At 49.2% G+C, this 21,543-nt stretch overlaps 1 protein-coding gene across 7 annotated transcripts in view; it reads left to right on the forward strand.

The window, feature by feature from the left end:
- The window catches only part of MYT1L (myelin transcription factor 1 like), a 398,116-nt gene that overhangs the window by 249,986 nt on the left and 126,587 nt on the right, over positions 1–21,543 (forward strand). For all 7 annotated transcript variants that reach the window (XM_060027164.1, XM_060027163.1, XM_060027167.1 and 4 more), the window contains exons 6-8: positions 10,055–10,109; positions 10,268–10,301; positions 10,528–10,590. In XM_060027164.1, the coding sequence (XP_059883147.1) occupies positions 10,055–10,109; positions 10,268–10,301; positions 10,528–10,590 (152 nt within the window). The remainder of the gene's footprint in view (positions 1–10,054; positions 10,110–10,267; positions 10,302–10,527; positions 10,591–21,543) is intronic.

Genomic DNA, 21,543 nt, shown 5'->3' on the forward strand with positions numbered 1-21,543 from the left:
ATAGGCAGAAGACCTAAACAGACATTTCTACAAAGAAGTCAATAGGCATATGAAAAGATGCTCGACATTGCTAATTACTAGAGAGATGCAGATCAAAACTACAATGAGGTATCACCTCACACCAGTCAGAATGGCCATCATTAAACAGTCTACAAATAACAGATGCTGGACAGGGTGTGGAGAAAAGGGAACCCTCCTACACTGTTGGTGGGAACGTAAGTTGGTGTAGCCACTGTGGAAAACAGTATGGAGGTTCCTCAGAAAACTAAAAATAGAGTCACCACATGATCCCGCAATCCCACTCCTGGGCTTATGTCTGGACAAAACTATAATTAAAAAGATACATTCACCTCTGTGTTCATTGCAGCACTATTCACAATAGCCAAGACATGGAAACAACCTAAATGTTCATCAACAGAGGAATGGATAAAAAAGATGAGGTACATATATACAATGGAATATTACTCAGCCATAAAAATGAATGAAATAATGCCATTTGCAGCAACATGGATGGACCTCGAGATTATCATACTAAGTGAAGTAAGCCAGACAGAGAAAGACAAATATCACATGCTATCACTTACAAGTGAAATCTTAAATATGACACAAATGAACCTATCTATAAAACAGAAACAAAATCACGGACATAGAGAACAGACTTGTGGTTGCCAAGGGTAGTGTGGGGAGTTGGGGGAGGGATGGAGTGGGAGGTTGGGGTGAGCAGAGGTAAGTTATTATATATACTATAGATAAACACCAAGGTCCTACTGCATAGCACAGGGAACTATATTCAGTATCCTATGATAAACCATAAAAGAAAAGACTATTAAAAAAAGAAAAGACTGTAAATATATATATGCATAACTGAATCACTTTGCTGTACAGCAGAAATTAACACAACATTGTAAATCAACTATATTTCAGTTAAAAAAATATTGAGTGTAAGCCACAGGCATTGACCTGGTGAGATAGCTGTGATTTTTAATAAGTGAAGAATAGCAACGCACAGAAAAGTGTGTGCAAATGGAGCCGCCTTTTATAAACGATAAGCATACGAAGGGAAAGCTGCTCTATTCATTCATTATGTTTCCAGAGTAGAGAGAAGGTTCGTAATCTTGGGATGAGGAAGTTGAATGAAGGGACTATAGCTGTTGCTGTATCACCACCGCAGAGCTGATGTGTCGCTGTACTTCTTTTGATTTTTTTCAACCCAGTAATGTAGAAGAAGGGAAGAAAAGGAAGGCAGGCATTGTTGCTCAGACTTAAGGAAGTCAACGGGAACTTTTCTGCATTCCTAAGCCAGAGAATTCCATGATGGAAATAGGGTAGCATCACAACTGTGCATGTAACAGGTTGACAAGGGGACAGGCCTCTAGGAGAGAATGGCAGTGAGTCAGTCTTAAAAGGTAAGGACTTAAACAGGTGCGGTATCCAGGGAGATGGAAAGAAGTGGGAAAAAAATACAATGGCAAAGAGTGGAACGTGATAAACGATTGATGGAGAAACGAAGACGAGGAAAAGGCCGAATATGATCTTAAGGTTTCAGACTGAAAGAATGACCCCTTCCTTTGGTCCGTAAACAACCACTGAGAACGTGGACCGATTCTAGGCTTTCGCAGGCTCCCTCCTCCCAAGACCTTACAAGACAGGCAGGAGCGCCTTCTGACCATGGTGCAGAGAAACAAACCTCCAATGAGGACACGTACACGATGCTGAGGGTGTAGGAGGCTGCTTTTCAGATGAATCCGCTGTGAGCTGACCATACCCTGGAAGCAGCCAGAGCGTGGACTCGAGGTTGAAACGAGAGGTCAGGACTAGAGATGCTGGCTTGAGCTGTGGCAGCTGGGCAGTGGACACCTCCGCCCTGGGCGCGTGTGGACCTGAGGGACCGGACAGAAGCCAGTGATCTGGGGAAGGGGGACCGTAGCGTGAGTGTCTGCTGAGGGATGAGACAGATCAGCTTTGGGGAGTCAGGGAACAGGCCCCAGTGACCTCAGAAGCGGGTTCCAGAAGTGACATCCTCCGGTGGCTGGGAGAAAGGCCACTGCTGAAGAAGTTTCACAGCTAAGGAGAGATGGGACCGTCACCAAAGTCAGCAGGCTGGGTGGGGGTCCTGAGCCGAAGGGAAGCAGGAGGGCCCGTGAGAGGAACGCTGGGCGGGGGTGGGCAGGGAGAGGCCCAGGACCCCCGGGAAGGGGCCTCGCAGCCCTGAAGGTGGGGGCAGGTGGCGGTGGTCAAGCGCCTGAGCATCGGACTCGGCCGTGACCTCCAGCTCCGCTGTCTTTTCTAGTTGCCTGACCTTGGCCCAAGTCACTGACTGACCCTCTGAAAGTGCTGTACTTTGTAATCTTGACCCACCACGTGATGCTGCTTCCAGGCAGAAGCCAGAGTCCCCGTGGGGACCCTGTGAGGCGTCCCTGAAACCATCTGCAGCCTTGTTTGAATATTCATTCTACACTTTTTTGAAGCCTCCCCTTCCTATGGAGGGATATTGAGTTCTGGGAAATGATTCACTTTTTTTCCCTCTTTTCCTTAACTGTGTAGAACATCCAAGCCCCTTAAATAACTTCCCTCCATCCCTACGTTGCCAAGAAGGTTTGCCCAATGTCCACACAATCTTTAAGGGAGCTCATGTATTTTTATTGAGTACAACTCAGCAAATATTTATCACCGAGCAACTGCTCTGTGCCAGGCACCGTGCCAGAGACCGACACGCCTGCTCTGTCCCAGCCTGCCTAGCACTGCTCACTGGGGCCAGGTCCACCCGAGCACAGGTGGGTCTGAGATGCCCCCATGTCCCCAGGTGCCAGGACTATAGCAGTTCTCCAGCCTGATCCAGGGAACGTAGGAGTCTAGAAACTATTAAAATACTTGGATTAAGGAAGATTGTCAAAAGGGCAAGAGAAATACTCGCAACTAGAAAAGAAAGTTGTGTTCCCCACCTCTTCACACACACCCACACACGTTTTAAGTTTTGTAAATATAGCCAAATTGGGGGCTCTAGAAGTCATTGTGGAGACTGTACTCTGAAGCTGTGAACCGTGGTGCTGGTTCAGATACTCAAAGGCCAGTAAAATGTTTGGTATTAGGAAAAGCTAGTTAAAGATGCACAGATGGCATCACCTTACCCTACATCACAAGAGCTGTGTATGTCCTTAACTTGGGTATTATGAGCATTTCTGTTTCCGTGCCTTTGGGAAAACACAACACCTAGAAAACCAGACTGGGAAGGATGCACAGACATCTTTAAGCACCTCTCGAGTACCAGGCACCAGGCCAGGCTCTCCCATAAAATCATTCCATCCAAGTCTCTTGACCACCCAGTGGGATAAGTAGGGATTTTACACATGACAGAACTGAGATTCACTTTGTTAGGAAACGTGGAGCCACAGTCACCCCCGGGCCACCTGCTTCTGAGCTGCAACGCCTCACCGCACACACAGGTGGATGGGCATCCACAGAGATGGGGGCGGATCGCTGCTGACGCAGAGGAGCCCCAGGATGCCAGCCCCTCCGTCAGGAGAGCCAACAGTTAGAAGATGACCCCACTGTCTGCAGGGCCCAGAGGTGTTCAGGAGCCGCACAGGACCTTGCGCCCAGCCCACATCCACCCTCTTGGTGGGTCCCTGCTGAGTGCCGGCACCCTGGGAGGGGCAGGAGGTGCAGGTGTCTCTGGGGAAGATGGAAGCCTAAACAAGCACCTTAAGACAAGAGTGTAATTCCTTTGAGACAAGTACAAAGTCCCTGCAAACTTATCTGCAGGAACTTTCTGGGAAATTAAAGAACAACTACTCCAGGAAGAGGGATGGAGAGGAATTTAAATACATCATTAAACACTGAGCCAAAGCTCCTGGCCAGAGACTCAGGTGGCTTTTGGAGAGGCTGCCATGTTCTGAACCTTCAGCAAATCCATCCAGCCCTCTGAGACCCACACCTCAGGCCCCCACTGCCCACGGAAGTCCTGATGACAGATACGGGGTCTGGAGCTAGGATGGGATACTATTCCTATAAAATTACACAAAATCCCACAACGTTCACGTGTTTTAGGTCTGGCTTCTCCTTGACTGCTGAGAGGCCCTGGAACTTAGATGTCTGCTCTGTTCTGAGGATAACGCAGTTATCCTCAAGGGCAGAGAGCCCTGGGTGGGAGCAGGGACCCCCAGGGAGACCCAGCCCCAGGCAGCCTGGACACAGCTGTCAGCATTGTCAGAGCCCCTCTTCTGAGACAACTGGAACCAGATCAAGAGCAACACAGTCAAACACCCCAGGGCTGGGCGGGGGTCACACACAGGTATGGGATGGACATGGGGCTGCCACGTGGAACGCAGCCTCGCCAGCCAACTGTTGCCAAGAGAGTAATGTTTCCAGATCCCCTGGTTTTTCCAGAAAAAAAGTCAGGAATTCAGATTTGGATATGAAATCTCCAGAGTTTTAGGTGTGGGTCCGATGGGTTACGTATGAACAGCCTCAAGGAAGGGGCGTTGCTTCCTGCTCCAGTGCGGGTCACTGTCTAATGCCGTGTTTTACAATGACTTTAGGAATTCTCTGTAGACCACAAAGAGTTGCTTGCCGTTTACTAAGTACTTATTGACCAGTTCATAAACTAATCAGCCTCCAAACCTCCTCATTCCAATGAACTTCAGATATGCTACTTCCTCTGTTACCCTAGATTTCCCCCAAAACTGCTACTCACAGAATCGTCCAAGAGCGAGGAGCGTATGCGGCTTTCCCTCTGGTCCCCGAGCACGGAGGCAGCAGCTCACGTGGGGGTCAGGTGGGCAAGGCCCCGCTCACACCGCAGTCAGGGCCAGGAGGCGGTCAGCGGCCAGCGGCTTCCTTCTCATGTTTGCCCAGAGAATTCCTGGTTTCTCGTCTCAGTCTCTCTTGCCTCTGTTGGCACCAACCATGCCTCTGTAAACAGGGGCGTCTGGGGTGAAGCGGTGGGAGCCACGGTCTCTGTCCTTTGAGGGGAGTTGACTGGGTAACCCCTCCTCCATGACCGGGAAAAGGAGAGGAGGGAGCAAAGGAAAAGTTAGGAGCGGAAAACCCAAGGCTTTGCCTGTGTTTTATTTGTCTAATTTTTCCTTATTTCCATCCTAAGAGGTGGGATAACTAAACTGAAAAATTATAAACCGAGGACCATAAACCCCTTTATTTCTTCTAATTTTGTAACCTTTGGACAATAACGCTATCCTTTGTCTTAATATAAATACTGGATAGGAATCCTCAATCAACATATTTGCACTACGTTAAATTCACAGAAAATGTCATATTTTGGAAAACACTTTAAATTGTTACAGTATTTTTTTAACTCTACTCAAGGATGACACGATACGTAATCTCCGATTCTCGCTGATCTTTCCCGGTGGATTTCTTTATGAACCCAAACTTCCCTGCGTCTGAACTGAGACGAGGAAGCAGCTTCCATCATGTGGAGCTGCGTGGAGCCGGTCTCGTTTACCTGGGAGACCTCAGTCACCTAGGAGACGGTGACCCCGGGCATGAAAGCTCTCGGGAAACAGCTGCAGGCAGTTTGATCTGCACCCTTGGTTTTGCCAGAGCTTCTAGTTTTCCCTTCATTATACCTTCCCCGACTTTCTCACTGTCACACCACTCGGGCTGCCGCCTGCCTGCAACCCTCCCTCCTCGGTGATGCTAATGAACAGTGAGCGACCGCAGGTTGGGTGGCAGCAGGTGAAAGGTAGGGCCTGGCTGATGACAAAGTGACTGCTACTTCCCCAGTGACTGGGGAGCGGCTGGGGAGGAGGAGGGAGCTCCGGCTCTGCGTGGAGCCCCAGCTGCGCCCACCGCGGAGACCGCGGCCCGAGGCCCCCCTGCCCCGTCCCTGCAGAGGGAGCGCCGGTGACGGTGCGTGGAGACATGGGTTAGGACACCGATGGGCCCTCGCGGTCCCAGGACTCCATTTCCAGCCCCTCCCGGGGGCATTGCTGTGGCCTGGAGCCTGTTCGGCCTCCAAAGGCTTGAAGGAATCTACGAATGTGCGGTTTTTGGTATAGTTGATACTCTCTTACCTTCACTAAGGCTCAACCTGACCAGAGTGTGCATTTTACTGGTGGGGAGGATGGGGGAAATCAAATAGTAAGATAAGTCCTGCCTCCAGATTCAAGTTTACATGTTACAGCATAATTCACTGCCCTCTCTTCAGTGAGTCTTTCTGATGGCTTCTGTTGGTTCAAAAGTAAACTTTTAAATTCTAGACTTTAAGTATAAAACCATTTTAAGCTCCTAAGAAAACCTCTCTTCATTTTTAAAATAAGCAGTGGGCTTAAAAATAAAAGAATTAGTGCTGTAGTAGTTCCTTAAGGGTAATTTTTCTAACTGTGAATCACTAGAGTGGGAATCAGAAACCCAAACCCGGGCAGAGGTAACCAGGTTGCTTCTGTCCAGGCCCAGGCAGGACCAGAGCCCATAGGTTAGAAAGCGCTGCTGACGACCTGCTCAGGCATCACCAGTGAAGCTTCTGCAACTCAGGTCTCAGACCCCTTGGAAGAGCAAATTCAAACACACAGCTCCCCTGATGCTTCCGAGGAAGACGCCGTCAGGTGGGAAAGGGTGGGTGAAAACAGGCAGCAGTGGGGACGCAGGCAGGGGGGCCTGCAGGACACTCGCAGGTGCAGGCTTGGAAAATGAAAGAACCTCCTCACGTATCTCCCACTGTGAACTGTACGCTTTCGGCCTAATCCGAACCTCGCCGGCCGTTTCCGGACATTGATACGTGAGTGTGAAAAGGAAGTTTGAATCCGTTTTGCTACTTTGCCTTTTCAGATTCTTTTCCCTTATGGGTTCTTACAAAATATTGAGTATAGTTCCCTGTGCTGTACAGTAGGTCCTTGTTGGTTATCTGTTTTATATACAGTAGTGTGCGTATGTTAATCCCACCCTTAAAGGCTTATTTACAAGAGAGCAAAACCCACTACAGAGGCTGGAATTCAAACAGGATTGGCCCTGCTATAAACAGAGCAGTGGCACAGAACGGTCCACAGAGGGACCCAGCTGTGGTGGGAAATTAGCACAGCAAGAGCGTGTATTTTAGCTGGGGCGGGGGTGGAGCTAGTATTTATTAATTGAAGGATTAGTGGCAGAATTAACTGTCCATCTAGAAGAAAATAAGTTTGTCCCCATATGTAAAGAAAATGGATTAAAACTTAAATGTAAAAAATCAAACAATTCTTAGGCAACCATATGAGCGATTAGCTGGTAAGCCAAGGTTTTCGACTTCACACCCACAGAGCGATGGCCTCAGTGCCCTTTTGGTGACAAGCCCTCTCCCGGGCGACGGCTGGAGTTCATTTCAGATGCTGCACAAGCGTCCGTGACAAGGGTGTGGGCTTCCCGAGCGTGACTGGCCATGTCCCTCTGAAGCTCCGAGGAGCCCGCGCCAGCTGAAGGCGGCCCCCCAGTGAACCCTAAGCACCCCCAGGCCCCCGGAACTCCCCACGTGCCTGTACCCCAGGGCCTTTGCGCGTCCTGCTCCTTCTGCCTGGAACATCCGCCCCAACCCTTTTTTAATCTGAAACCTGCAATTTTCCTTGAAAACGGCGCATATTTTGATTCCCCCGGGAGCCTCTGTCCACCTCCAGAAGGGTTACCTTCAGCTCGTCTGTGTTCTGTTATGTTCTCAGGGCCCTGACACAATGTCTCCCCTCGGCTTTGAGTTCCTTAAAGAACAGGCTTCCATCCCGTCGTCTCTGCGTCCCTGGTCCTACGACAGGTGTGCAGTGTTAGGAGATGCTCCACTTGCACAGAACAGGACCCAGCATTTCCTCCGTCACCCGTCGCCCCAGGGCGTGTGGGCCCTGTTTGTGCGTTTTGCTAAACTGTGAGCGTTGGAGAGGATTTCCAGGTGCAGTAGCCGCCTCAGAGCTGTGACGTGCCACCCGGGGTACCGCTGACCCAGACTGCGTCTGCCTTCCAGGCTTCCACACCCTGAGCGGGGCTGATGCAGCAGAGGAAGGGCGGCCACCCAAGGAGGCTCGGCACCGCGTGCCACGTCGACCCTCCTTGAAACGTTTCCCAACTCCTCTCCGCCTCCCTGCGCCTGTCCTCCCTGCAGGGTCAGCTGCATCTCAGGACGCAGGCCGACGTGGTGGAGGCCCTTCCCCCCCGGGCAGGTCGTCTCCTCTTGGCTCACTCTGGTCCCCTCTGCGCTCTCTCGAACTGCTGCTAAATTCATTTCTTTATAAATATGCTGGTGAGGGATCCCTCCTGCGCTCAAGAACCAACAACAGCTGTCCATCCGCTGGGTCACTAGTGACCCTCCAGGTCTGTCCAGGCCCCCAAGGTGCCCTTCCCACTCTCCCTGTGGCCGAGCGCTTCCTGCTCCGCCACGCCCATCACCCCGAGGTTCCACCTTGTTCCCGCCGTCTCCTTGACCCACCATCTCCCCAGCAAACGGACTCGCCAGCTCATTCACTGGCGCGTCCATCCAAGTACGCGTTTCTAGCATCTGCATGTCAGCTGAGCCTCTGCAGGTGTCTATACACACGATGGGCGTGTAAGTCCTTTCTTCCTTCTACACCTAAACTAATCGTCCTGAAGTATCTCAGCTTTCCCTGAGAAATTCCCCCTCCGTGATTCACCTCGCATGGGCTCCTCCTTTCCTGAAATTCTTCTTATTTTATTAAATCTGCCAAATCTTATGTCTGTGCAGATGCTTCTCCCATTAAGATATTAAGCTCATTAAATGAACTTACATTTTTTATTATAGGTATTTTTATTATTCCACACACAAGAGTAATAAATACCTATTTGTTGGTCGGTTGGCATGAACATTAATCAGACTCTGTGCAGGACCTCACCTTGCTGATGGTTTATTTCAAGAGCCGATCCACCCAGGTCTCTTCTATACTGTCACCTGGCACAGCCACAAGTGTCCAACTAGAGTCTTCTTTCCCAAATTCTGACGTTTCTTGTCATAAACTGTGAAGGAGGTGAACTGTGCATACGTGACTTTTTGTTGCTGTTTGAGTACAGTTATAGTTGATTTACAATGTTGTGTTAATTCCTGCTGTCGTCAGTTATAGATATATATATATTCTTTTTCATATTGTTTTCCATTACGGTTTGTCCCAGTATATTGAATATAGTTCCCTGTGCTCTACAGTAGGACCTTGTTGTCTATCCATCCTATATATACTAGTTTGCATCTGCTGACCCCATACTCCCAATCCATCTCTCCCACACACACCCCCCAGTACCTGACATTTTACGACGTCCCCATCTTCTGCCCAGAATGCAGTTCTGGCCACAATGGGCGGGGTGAAAAATGACACAGTCCAGGTTGGAATCTGGTCAGAGGAGCTGTCGTCTTTACTGCTCATCTCTTGTCAGCCCCTCTGATGCGTTGAGTGGAATTCTCCCATGATGCGGTTTTGCTGTGTATAAATTACTCACATTCACCCAGCTGGCAGTATGTTCCCGTGGCTTAAAGAGGACGTGTAGACAGTGGCTGGTTTCAGGACCCTGCACCAAAGCTGCCCCTTGAATGATTTTGGGCAAATCACAGCTGTAAAGGAAGTGTAAGAAAGACACCTCCTTACAGAATCGTGTGAGGACCCTGCAAGGTAATAGATGGAAACACTGTCATCTCCAAGTGTGAGCCTTGCTGTGACCCTGGAAAGCGTCCTGACGATTTAGATCAAGGTAGATGCAATTGTCCCCCAGGACTAGACCATGGCGAGAGTAGCCCGCACGCTAAAACGTGTCCTTCTGTGACACCCACCTCCTCCCTACCACGACTCCACTTCAGCTACAGGGAGAATCTAGACATTAATATATGCACTTTTTTCCTTCCTGCAAACTTCAGCCCTATCCATTATATTCTTGGCACAAAGTACAACTCAGACTGACCGACCCAGGTGTGTCCTAATCAAAGTCTTCCACTGCGGGGGCCCTGCAAGACGAGGTCTGCTTTGTTACCTTTAAACAACACGTTTAGATTGCCTGGTCCTTCCCCAGCAGCACCCCTTCCAGAGGGAACCTGTCCCTGAGTTGCCAGCAGGAAAGCACGCTGACTGCCTTCCTCTCTCCCCAGATGGAGGTGGATACCGAGGAAAGGCGGCACCGCACGCGGTCCAAAGGGCTCCGAGGTACGTCCCTGCTTCCAGGTCCCTGGGGGCCCTGCTGGGGTCCCCTTTGTCCTGCCGAAGCCCTCAGACCCGGCCTGGACACCACCCTCTCGGTAGCTGTCTGTGGAAGGGGCTTCTTGGGATCGATCGTCAATTTGTGTCTTTTCCTCTCTCTGCAGTTCCTGTGGAGCCGGCCATACAGGAGCTGTTCAGGTCAGTGAACAGGACGGGCAGGTATCCTGTTCAGATAGTGGGCAGGATGCACCCCAGCGGCGGTCAGAGACTGTGCGTCGTAGCAGACAGGGCTTTTGCACGCCCGGGGGACCCAGGGCCTGCACCCCAGCCCTCCTCCCAGTTTCCATGCCTCCCTGTCTGTCTGCGTCCCCCGCTTCCCTCCCGTCCAGGTGGCACCTGAGTGACCCATCCTTTCCTCTTGCAGCTGTCCCACCCCTGGCTGTGACGGCAGTGGCCACGTCAGCGGAAAATATGCGAGACACAGAAGGTAAGGCCTCGGCTTTTCACGCCACGCTGAGTGACTTGTGGGCACAATGAATGGGGACCATCTTGGGGAAGCTTTCCTGTCCTCCTCGGACGTGGGGCTCTTGTGAGATGTTCTGACCACCTTCTGGGGCAGCGTTTACCCCACACCAGGGGTGGCGACTGAGGACCAGCCTTGCACCTCTCCCCACTTGCTCCCTGGGATCCTCCCCCAAGTCACTGGGAGCCATATCTCTCCTCCCCGTTTTCTCCTTCCGTAGCTCAGGATGGTAAACATCCGGTGGTAAAGTAAAGCGTGAACTTCCTTCCTGTGGGCGCTCGGCTCGTCCTGGGAAAGGGGGTCCAGGCCTGGCGCCGGGCAGCTGCAGGGGAAATGCAGAGCAGGAGGGGAAAGTCCGGACAGATCACGCTCGGAGGCTTTGGGGCTTAGAGATGATGCTCGTAGACACCGGGATTTCATGTCCGTGACAGAGGTGGCAGCACCTGGAGCACGGGATAGGCAGGTGACGGCTGCTAAAATGCGCCACAGCGGAATCGCATCCTTCACACCAAGACTGCGAGTCACGTGCAGCTTGCTCAGTCTTGAGATTCACTTCTGAGGCCATTCAGCCCAAGCGGCCATCAGGGGCCGGGCCCAGGTACCCAAAGCTCGGGAGCTAGAGCAGGTGCCCTGAGCACCCCAGGGTGGCCGTCCTTCGCTGCTTTCCACTTTATTTCCTTTTCAGCTGAACACTAATTTACGGATGAAATCAAGCAATTATTATGATTGTCCTTTAGCAACAACAAGGGGAAAATTTCAAATTACTCCAAAACACCCATGCTAGCGTTTAAGGAGGCAGGGAATTTTCACTGGGCATCCCTGATGAAATGGATTCATCCCAAAGGAACGACAGGCCATGGTTAAGAGAATTTTGTGACTTAAATTATTATATTTAATTTATTATATTATTATTTGATTGTGAAAACTTATTGAACTATGTAATTTAAATATGTGGTTTTTTAACTACATGTTATTTTATGAAGGAGTATATATGTAAATTCGTAATTTAAATATGTGGTTTTTTAACTACATGTTATTTTATGAAGGAGTATACATGTAAATTCCTTTTTAAAAATCCAGTGTTTAAAAACTGGATTGTTTGTGCTTACAATGGAAAACAAGTGAGCCAAGCATGAGTGGATTTTTTCGCCTAATCATCTCTTCGCTAGACAATAGTTTTGCTATTAGAAAGAATGGTTAAATTTGACTAAAAAGTTTTAATTAGGTGTCAGCTAGTTTTAATTGGGCGTCATAACCACACTTTTGCTGGAAAAGTCATGAAGCTCCCAAAGAATTGTTTCAAGCGTTTGTGTTCCTACCCAAGGTGCATCCCCTAGAGCTGTGGGCTGATGGGCCCTGTGGGATGCAGTGTGTGTGCACAGCTCTCCCTGGGATCTCCTCCACTGCTCAGAAATGATGCTCAGCCTTAGGCTGGGAACAATGCGAAGACAGCTGGGCTCCACCCTCCTCTGAGACCCGATGCTGCTGAGAGCTCAGAACACCCTGAATTTTTCAGGAGCGAAGTAGGCGGAATTTTAGAGAGGAGTCACAGGAACAGCCAAATTGGACAATTTTACAGCAAAAATAATCTCAATTTTTTAAATTTAAAATGTTATTTTTCACCATGAGTCATAGTGTTTGCAATTATTGGAATTCCCACTGTTTTAATAGAAATAGTGAGTGAGGAGGCATACTGTGGGAACCCAGTACACAGACACTGGGCCCCGTTTCCCCTTTGCCACTGATTACCCAAGGGGCTTTGGGTGAATTATTTAACATGTATTGACTTCAAATTTCCTCGGTTTTATAATGAGAAAGTTGCAGACTTTGTTATGTAAAACTAATTACCATTCAAAACTTACGTCACAGATAAGACTTCTCTCCGAGGAATCTCGCTGGGTTATCAAGTGGGGCTTTTTCTAAATTTTAGTTTTCCGTGTCTGCATATCAGCAGTTCTCAGCTAAGGGGCGACGCTTGAATTGCTCAGACTGAAAAGGGGCTCCTTGTAGTGGACAAGATCCGCGTATACATCAACATCTTTTGACTGGTGCTATTTCAAATTTGTGAGACTCTTCAATTATATCTGGCTTTGCTTTTTTCTATTTTTAAAAGATTTCCTAAATGCAAGTTTCTCCCCCCTGACAGCTGTGCTCATGCACGTGAACACCTGCACTACCCACCCACCGACACAGGTGTCACCTTGCCCGCTGCCCTGTCCCCGCTGATGCTCGGAGCACATGAGGCCCCTGCAAATAGGACAAGGGCAGCAGCCTCAGTTCTGGTCTTGATGAAACTGCCCGTTACTTCAGTCTTTTAAAGATACATTTTCCAATGAATATATTCCCGTTAAGGCTACAATTTCATTTTACCCACATATCACGCCAGTTCATAGCCAAATAAAAAGGCATTCTTTTAGTATATTGAAGTATCTATTTATTTGAACACGCAAAAATTAATTGGAGGCAGGTGAGGGGAATCAACAGTGTAAAAAATAAAACATACAATTTTTAGGAAATTTGGTATCGAGTGGTAAAATGATGCCGCTCAGTTCATCTTTATTTTTAGGAAATTTGGTATCGAGTGGTAAAATGATGCCGCTCAGTTCATCTTTATTTTTAGGAAATTTGGTATCGAGTGGTAAAATGATGCCTCTCAGTTCATCTTTATTTTGAACACAAGAAAATTTCTAAGGAAGTCAAGTATTGATCGCAGTCTCAGCGTGCCTTCTTATCGCTTTGGAGGGCATGCACGTCGGGGGTGGCCTTTGCTGCTTCAACGGGGGTTTGGCTTTTCGTGACAGCTTCTAAGACTGATGGCTTTTCTCCTGCGTGGTAGAGGTAGGGTTGTGGATTTGTAAGAAATGGGGAATAGGTGATAGAGGAGGATCAGTCATCAGATAGGACCTGTGAAATTAAACAGTAATCTGAATTCACGAGGCATTCACAATTTAAGATCCTGGTTAAAAATGGAGAGGTAGGAATTAAAGTTATAATACTTACTTTATTCGTTGGTCTGCCTTATTCAAAAATTATGTCCTTGAACTAAAGATAATCTATTCATGGGTGTTTATTTGTGTTAATAGTTCACCATCAATTTGAGGTGCCTGATAAACACATGCACAACTGCACAGTTAAAGGTTGAATCAAAGAGATAAATTAGGAAAAACATAAGGGAAATGAAAACATAATTTTACCAGAAACCCAGGGTGTATCAGGAGTTCTGATACAGTATTCCATTCAGTGCTGAGTCTCCGGGCAGTCAAGGTGAAAAAGAGGAAGACGAATGACAGAGCCTCGTTATCTGATGCAGGCAACACAGCAGTTCCTCAGAGGGGTTACGCCTGGCACTGAAGGTCCATTTCTTTGAATCCCTGCACACTGACCAGCAGGGATCCGAGCTCAGTCAATATTTTTTGCCCTGATGCATGTGAACAGGGCCAGGCCTCCAGGCAGAGGACAAGATTACCAGCCGTTATCTTCAGAAACATCATTAGTATCTAGACACATGACTCTGACTTTTTTAGGTTTTATATTATTAGCACATAAGTATGACAAACCATCATGGATTTGCAGTCAGGGCCAGAAGTAAGTCTCCTGTCGTGAAGCAAAATACCGACACAGTCTTTTCTGTACACAGCAAATCCGACCTCTGCTTTCCCACTCACATCTCACATCTTTCGCACACCTGACCGCACACAGTCCAGTGCACACGTCTTTTCTAAACTGGTATTTATGAGTAGCTGAAGTTCGCATCTCAAACGCAGGGGCCCATCCCAGTCTTTCTGTGCAGGTGCAGAACTACCCCTCTGCCATCCTAAGTGAGTTTTCCAGGGTTTGGTTCTTAGACGCCTAAATTCAGGGAAGGGAGCGTCCTGGATGCCCCACTCTCCTCCCTGGGCCACCTCCTTCCCAGTGTTCAGGCAGACTCGTGACCTGTAAGCATTTAAAACACCTATGGGTGAAAAAAAGAGCGTTTTTCCACATGCCTGCAGCCTGGGCAGCAGAAAAAAAATGGAATACGTGGAGGCCATGCACTTGGAGTTTAGGAAGTTGCTGGGCTGTTGGTTGGTTGGCTAGAGGCTGCAGGCAGGCAAGGTGTGAAGGATGCAGACCCAACCCTTGGCCTGGGGCTCCGAGGGCAGGAAGAGCTTCCCGACGACACCAGACCCCGAGCTGAGGGGGCGTCTTGGGGGACTGGGCCCTCTGCATGTCCTGGTGATGCCCCCCTCTACTGAAGATGAACGTCTTAGGGATGGAGACAGATGGACAGGAGACCACAAGTCACTCTATCTATAATTGTTTTTGTTTGGTTCAAGGACCTGAAAAAGAGATTGGTTATTAATCCAGAGAATTAGATGAACGGATATTAAGATAGGAGCCAAAATATGGAACGTCAAAACATTTCTGCAAAAATCTACTCCTAAGCATTTGAGTAAGATTGAACATTCTATGCCATATATTCACAACGTTTCCTCCCCACGTTGATATAAAATACCGCTTGTGTTAAAGATACGGTGCAACTTGATGTTACAAAGGGATGAATATATAGACACTAAATTCATCATCAAAGTCCCAATAAAACTTAGAAATAGGAATCATAAAAAATATTAGTTTCTATTTCAGATTAATAAACATTAAACACTGTAGAGGAATTTGAATTTTAGCCTTCCTTATAATAGTTATATACATCCTGGACCATTTGGAATTAATTGGATTTACTTCTTTCTTTCTGAATGGTGATTTTTGTATAAGCCTCCAATGAGAGAGGGAGAGAGAGAGAGGGAGAGGGAAAGAGAACCCTTAATGTGAATTCATTCTTCACGTCATTGGTTTTGTGAACCCTCTGAATTTACTTCTGAAACTTAATAGATTTTATTTACGTTTGCCCCTCACAGCTGTTTTTTAAGTTACTCTTTGTTGAGCATAGGCTTCTGGTGAGATATTTGATCCAAAATCTAGCTTGAGAGACTCGTACAAGCAACGATCCCCCAAAAGCCAGGGGATGGCTTTGGTATTATATTTAAATCCTTCCCTGTTTAGAAAATTCAGAGTCAAATCAATTTATCTTGAAACTTTAAAATTAAAAGCTCCAAATGGTAGATTTATTTTTTATTAGGAAATCATTAAATTCTCTCTGGCTTATGGTGCACGTTCCTTCTTCAGATTTTTTTCCATCTCATATACCTTTGCACCTACCAGTGTGATTGCCATGGCGGCAGCCACGGGTGAATAATTGCTTGTCTTCCCGGGAGCTTGTTCTGGACCTGGAGCTGAGGGCTTGCTTCCTGATGTATGCACGCCTCATTTGGATGCTGCCAGCAGCCTGGGGGCTGTATTATTCATGCCTTGACAAAGAGCTCTCACTAAAAGCCTTGGAAGAGAGCCAGGCACTGGGAGAGATGGTGGAGCATTTCAACGTGCAACTGAGAGGAGAATCGATAATCAAAAAGGAAAGAAAGAAAGAGACAGAGAGGAAGAAAGAGAAATAGGGATCCCTCTACTTCCCTTTTACTGGTTTCACATGGGTAGAATTTCCATTTGCATTACAATAAAAAACCCTAAAAATAATTGCGTTTTTTTCTAACCACGCTTGAAAGTTTAACACAATTTTCCACATTTAATTGCAAAGCTGATTTTAATTAGTAGGGTCCCGCATGTGAAAAATGAAGATCCACTTGGGTGCATGGAAACACTGCGGTGTCGGCTTTATGCTCTAATTAATGTATGGCTGCCGTGCAGCAGGGCACACTCTGGGGCGTTTATGAAGAATTCTGAGCACGCAGCCACCCAGCCAGGAGCCACGAGCGTCAACAACTCCCCCTTCATTCTTTATGAGACATCGCTGTGCATCACCCCGTGCATAAACTTTATAGCGTGCCTGTCCTTTTTACTATTTGTCACTAATATTATGAATCAGAAGTTAGGGCACACCTATTTTAACGTTAATTTGATAGCTTGCCCGGTTGCAGAGAGAGCAAAAATGTTGTGATCTCGGGACTTATGTGTCTGAAGTGGAGATTCAAAGCGAGTGGGTTTCCCAGACTCACCATTGCCTTATTGTGAATTGTATGTGTGCAAACACAAAATTCAGGCATGGTCTTTCCAGACTGTGGTGGCAGTTAACCTTCATTGTCACAGTAAATCCTCTATTTAAAAAAAAAAAAAAAGCTTCCTGGCCATTATCCCAAGAAAACAGTGCGCCTGCTGCTCGTCTCGAGCACGTCCGCCCAAACGGACAGATCTCTGGCCCCGGCCGAGTCTGTTACATATTTCAGAAGACAGTGTGACTGATTCAGTGTATTTAAAGCTGCAAATAAAACAGGTCATGCATTTCAGGGTGGATTTTTGACATTTTATAAAATTCAGGATACTTTGAAAATAACTCCACATTCATAGAGGAGGAATATAGGTATTTTCAGGTAGGAACTAAAACATAAGTATACTTAGAGAGTCTCTAACATTACAATCTGTATTGGTTAAGAACTAAACACAGGAATTATAATCTCGGTGTGATTTATTAACTAGTGATTAAAGATACATAAACATGGCTTTGAAACATCTCCAGAACACACAGCAGAAATCGGTGTGTGGTACGGCTACCGTCAGGGTTTACCGGTTCCGACGTCCACCGTCTGTGCTGGGATTCTAGCAGGTACGCAGCCACCACGTTTAAGAACTAGTGGGCGGAGAGGGGGTCCTGATGTGGGGGGGGGGCGCTGGCCCGCTGGGCGATCGTGAACCGGGAGCCCCGCGCACCTGCCGACGGCTGGCTGCGCAGCCCCGAGCTGGTCTTCCGCGTCCTGTGTGCGGGCTCCCTGCGCGTCCGCACCACCAGGGACAGGAGAGGCGACGCCCAGAGTCAGTGGCTGCTGGATGGTCCTCAGAGAGGTGTGAATGGTGGGGGAGGGTGGACGGGACGGACGTGTGAGCCCCTCACGCTGAGTCCAGTGTGTCCAGATGACAAGTCCAGGCCGCAGCTCCAGGTACCTGGAGTCTGCAGTCAGAACCAGCGATTCCGGAGAAGTCAGCCTTGCGACCAGCTCTTCAAACCCATACTTGAGAGCAATCACGTCGTTAGTATCATTACTTATACCCACGCTTTGAGAAGCCCAAGGAGTCACGAGGATGACCTTTGTCCTTCTGCAAAGTGGTTGCTTCTCCTCCTTCTTGGATCTTCTGTCCTGAAGAGAAAACAGGGCTTCCAAGATGAGACACCAAGAAATGACTGAACCCCCAAACTCCAGAACCTTCTTCCTGCTAAAACTGGTGACAGAGTTAGAGGAAGGAAGCTCTGCCCTCTTAGCTGTAAAGTTAATTTGATGAGATTGCAGTGTTTTCGTCTGAAAAAGTTTCTGTGTGACTTAGACCATTTCCAGCTACAAAAAAATGGAAACCCCACTGCAAACTGGCTTAAACAGTGCAGAATGAATTGTCCACGTAAACTGGGAATTGAGGTCAATTCACTTCTGCCCCATCGTCCGGCATCTCCCGGCAATCACCCCCACGCCTGGCTCTCACCTCATCCCAGGGCTGCCTGCCGGGGCCCCAAAGTCCAGAGGAGGCCGGAGGGGTCAGGTCCAGTGAAGAGGGGCTCTGGATGAGCCACCGACACCGTCCTCATAGTTCTGGTGCTGCAGTGGGTCCACAGCCGGGCCTGAGCCCTCTGACCGCCAAGCCATCCCGGGGCTGAAGGCCGAATCAGCTCCACTCAGGCAGGGCGTCCTCCCCGAAGCCCGGAACGTCAGTATCACCTGAGAACTTCTTGGAAAGGAAGCATCCTGGCTACACGCCCCACCCCAAACCTGCCAACTCAGAGGATGTGGCAGGGGCCCCGCTGTCTGTTTCCCTCCCCCTCCCAGGGGATTCAGATGCCCCCCGAGTGTGAGGTCACGGCTCCCAAGGGCACAGGCCTGTGTGTGCCGAGGGCAGCCACCTGCTCTAGTGGGGTTTTCAGGTAATGCAAAGAGAGGCTGTGTCCTGGGCGAGCAACCAGCAAACAAATCCAGAGTGTGTGAAGCTGGCAGTCGAGGAAATACTTAGTGGCCGTCTGTCTGGGGAAGGACTGGATGGCCTGGTGTGGACAGGTCAGGGCTGCAGAGGCTCAGCCTTGTCCCGTGAGGAGACCCCCTCCCAGACCCAACACGGACTTCAGGTCACGTGTGCGAGGTGGTGGGGGCAGAAGTTCCTGGCTGCTCAGAACCTCAGCTGCTCTGCCTGTCCCTTGGGCCAGCGAGGCTCTGTGGTCACCGGCCATTTCTGCCCTGCATGTTGGCCTGAGCAGAGCCTGGTGGCCAGGAGCACACGGGCAGTAAAAGTCCAGAGTGCCTCAGCTGGACGCGCCCTGGAGATGGTGCACGACCCGTGGAGGGCTTACTTCCCTCGTTCAGACTGGGCTACCTGGGCCCCGTGAGCCTCCGCGAGGACCTGTGGACCTGGGAGCAGGAAGATAAACGCACCTTCCCTTTCCTGTTAAGGGAAAGCTCCGAGCTCCCCCTGTATAATTCAGCAGATTTTAAAAGCTCCACTCATTGTAATTTAGTGGCCGCTGAGCGGGCCGTGAATACGACCTAATGCTGTATCTGCCGTGGCCAGAGATACGCTTCCCACAGGAGTGGACGCATCTCCTAAAACTCTGGGGAGGAGAGTAGGCCGTGAGCAGCTCGGAAAAAATTCGATTCCGCAGTGACGTTCCCGACTCGCTCCGCCAGCCCCCAGCCCATCCCATAGCGGTTGTGCTTCTGAATGAGCTGTCTGCGCCCCCTGAGAACCCTCTGCCTCCCCGCGCCAGGGCGGGCCTGACAGCCAGGAGGGCAGGGAGGCAGCAGGGCCACCGGGAGGATCGTGCAGACCCAGATCCTGGAGCCGGGGTCTCTGGTGCAGGCGACCGGGTGGCCTCACCGTGGTTAACCCACGTGTCAGGGAGCGAACTACGGAGTGGCTTCTTGGTGCTGCATACAGGAGCAGACCCCCCCTCAGGAGGGGGCAGAGGGCCTCCCCACCGCTCCTGTAGTAACAGACTCTCTGGACCACAGCCCCTCGCCTGCCCCCATCTCAGGAGACACTAATCAGATGCTTACGACAAAGTCACCGCCTTGAGTGACTAATGGACTGAGCTTTCCCTGAGGCAGCACGGTTTTGCCAGAGATGCTTCTTAAATTAACGCAAAGAGATTTCTAATAAGTGATGGTGTAGGCAAAGGGGGTGGGGGGGTCGGGGGCCGAGGCTCTCACTGGAGCCCTGTCTGCCAGGCGTCAGCACCACCCAGCCCGCATGACCCTGGGCTGGGCTGCCCGTGCATGCTGCCCCGGAGCCCACGCACAGCCCGGCCGCGGCCTCTCCCTGAAACGGGGCGAGAAGGCCTGGGACTTGCAGCTTTGAAACTTCAGGACTTGAAAAACTGAAAAGGAGTTTGCTTTTCAAATTGTCTTAACGGATCCTCCCAGGGAGTTTTTATTGACAACAGAAACCAGAAGAAACACTGCATGCGCACAAAGGTGACTTAGCAGTAAAGGTGGGAAATGCTCATTTTCTCAAATAAGGACTAAAAATGGGATACAAACGAAAGCATAGCGGAAGTGGGGGCAGATTTTCATGAACATCTGTCTCGTTCTTGTCACTGTGCTCCGTTCAGGGAAGGTGACCTTTGCCCAGAACATCAGACTTTTCCCCTGGATTTTTAATGCATTTTACTTAGTCTCATGTTATAGGTGTAAATTTGTATTTTTTAAATTTTTATTTAACTTTATAACATGAACCTTTTCTGATGTCACTAAATATTTTAATTTTCATGGCTAACTTCCATCCTATGGTGATATTGTAACTTATGCAACTCTTATTATTGGAAATTATTTATTTAGGTTTTTTTTAACTTTTCCATGTTACAGATCATGTGTGATAAGTGTCTTTGCAGACAGCTTTTGTGGCTTTTGGCTCCTTCTTTGGGGCAGTTTGTCACAAGGAGGAGCCTTGGCTTGAAGGACGTGAGGACAGGAATGGTTTTAAGAGTTTCTTTCCAGGAAGACGGGACCTGTTTGCATTCCCAGCAGCAGAAGGGAAGGTGTCCCTGTTTCCTTCTGCAAATAATATGGAATAATTGTTTTTAAAACACTTCCTTCTTACTAAAAAAAAAAATGTTTTTGTGAAAGGATAAACTTTTAAAGGATTGGTCATTTTTCAAACAATGCTAATGCCAGAAAATTCTAGAAAAAGACATGGTTTGAAATTTAGGCCACACTTTTTCCTTCTTAAATGGTCTCACTTGTCAGTGTTCAGGTGAGCTGGACCCCAGCTGCCACCCCCCAAGACTAACCCTGGGGTGAGACCCTCCAGAGCTGAGTAAGGAAGAGGCTTCCGGGCAGAGGGGCGACGCTTCGTGCCAGGTGGAAGGCGAAAGGCTCTCTTTCTCTGTCTCGGTCACCTGGTCCCTCCTCTCGCCACCCACCAGCCTCAACATTCCAAGCCCAGGAGCAGAAGAGAAGCCAGTGTCCGGTCACCAGAGCCACAGCCAAGTGCGTCAGGGCGGGGACAGAGCCCCTGAGGAGGAAACTGTGCCTGAACGTTATATAAAAGTGTCTTTAGATTTTAGAATGATAAAAATCTAGGCCAGCAAAGAGCAGCAGAGGTTCTGCAGCAGGGCCTGAGGGTCTTCACTGCCCTGCGCTCCTCCAGCCCAGCCAGGGGCTTCGGCTGTGGCCGTCGAGAGCTCCACCTGAGTGTGGGTGCCCCAAGCCGGGAGTGGGCGAGCACACATTTCCGGGGCTGCCGCCGCGCAAAGGCCCTGGAGTCCAACCGAGGGTGGCGTCTGGCACAGCCCTGCCCTTAGCAACCACCCCTAGACACACACGCCGACGGCACAAAAGGCAAACGGACGGTCGGACGGTTACCATTTACCGTACACAGGGGGACCGTAGGCGTGTA

The sequence above is a fragment of the Delphinus delphis genome, chromosome 12 (assembly GCF_949987515.2).
Source record: "Delphinus delphis chromosome 12, mDelDel1.2, whole genome shotgun sequence".
Classification (NCBI taxonomy): domain Eukaryota; kingdom Metazoa; phylum Chordata; class Mammalia; order Artiodactyla; family Delphinidae; genus Delphinus; species Delphinus delphis.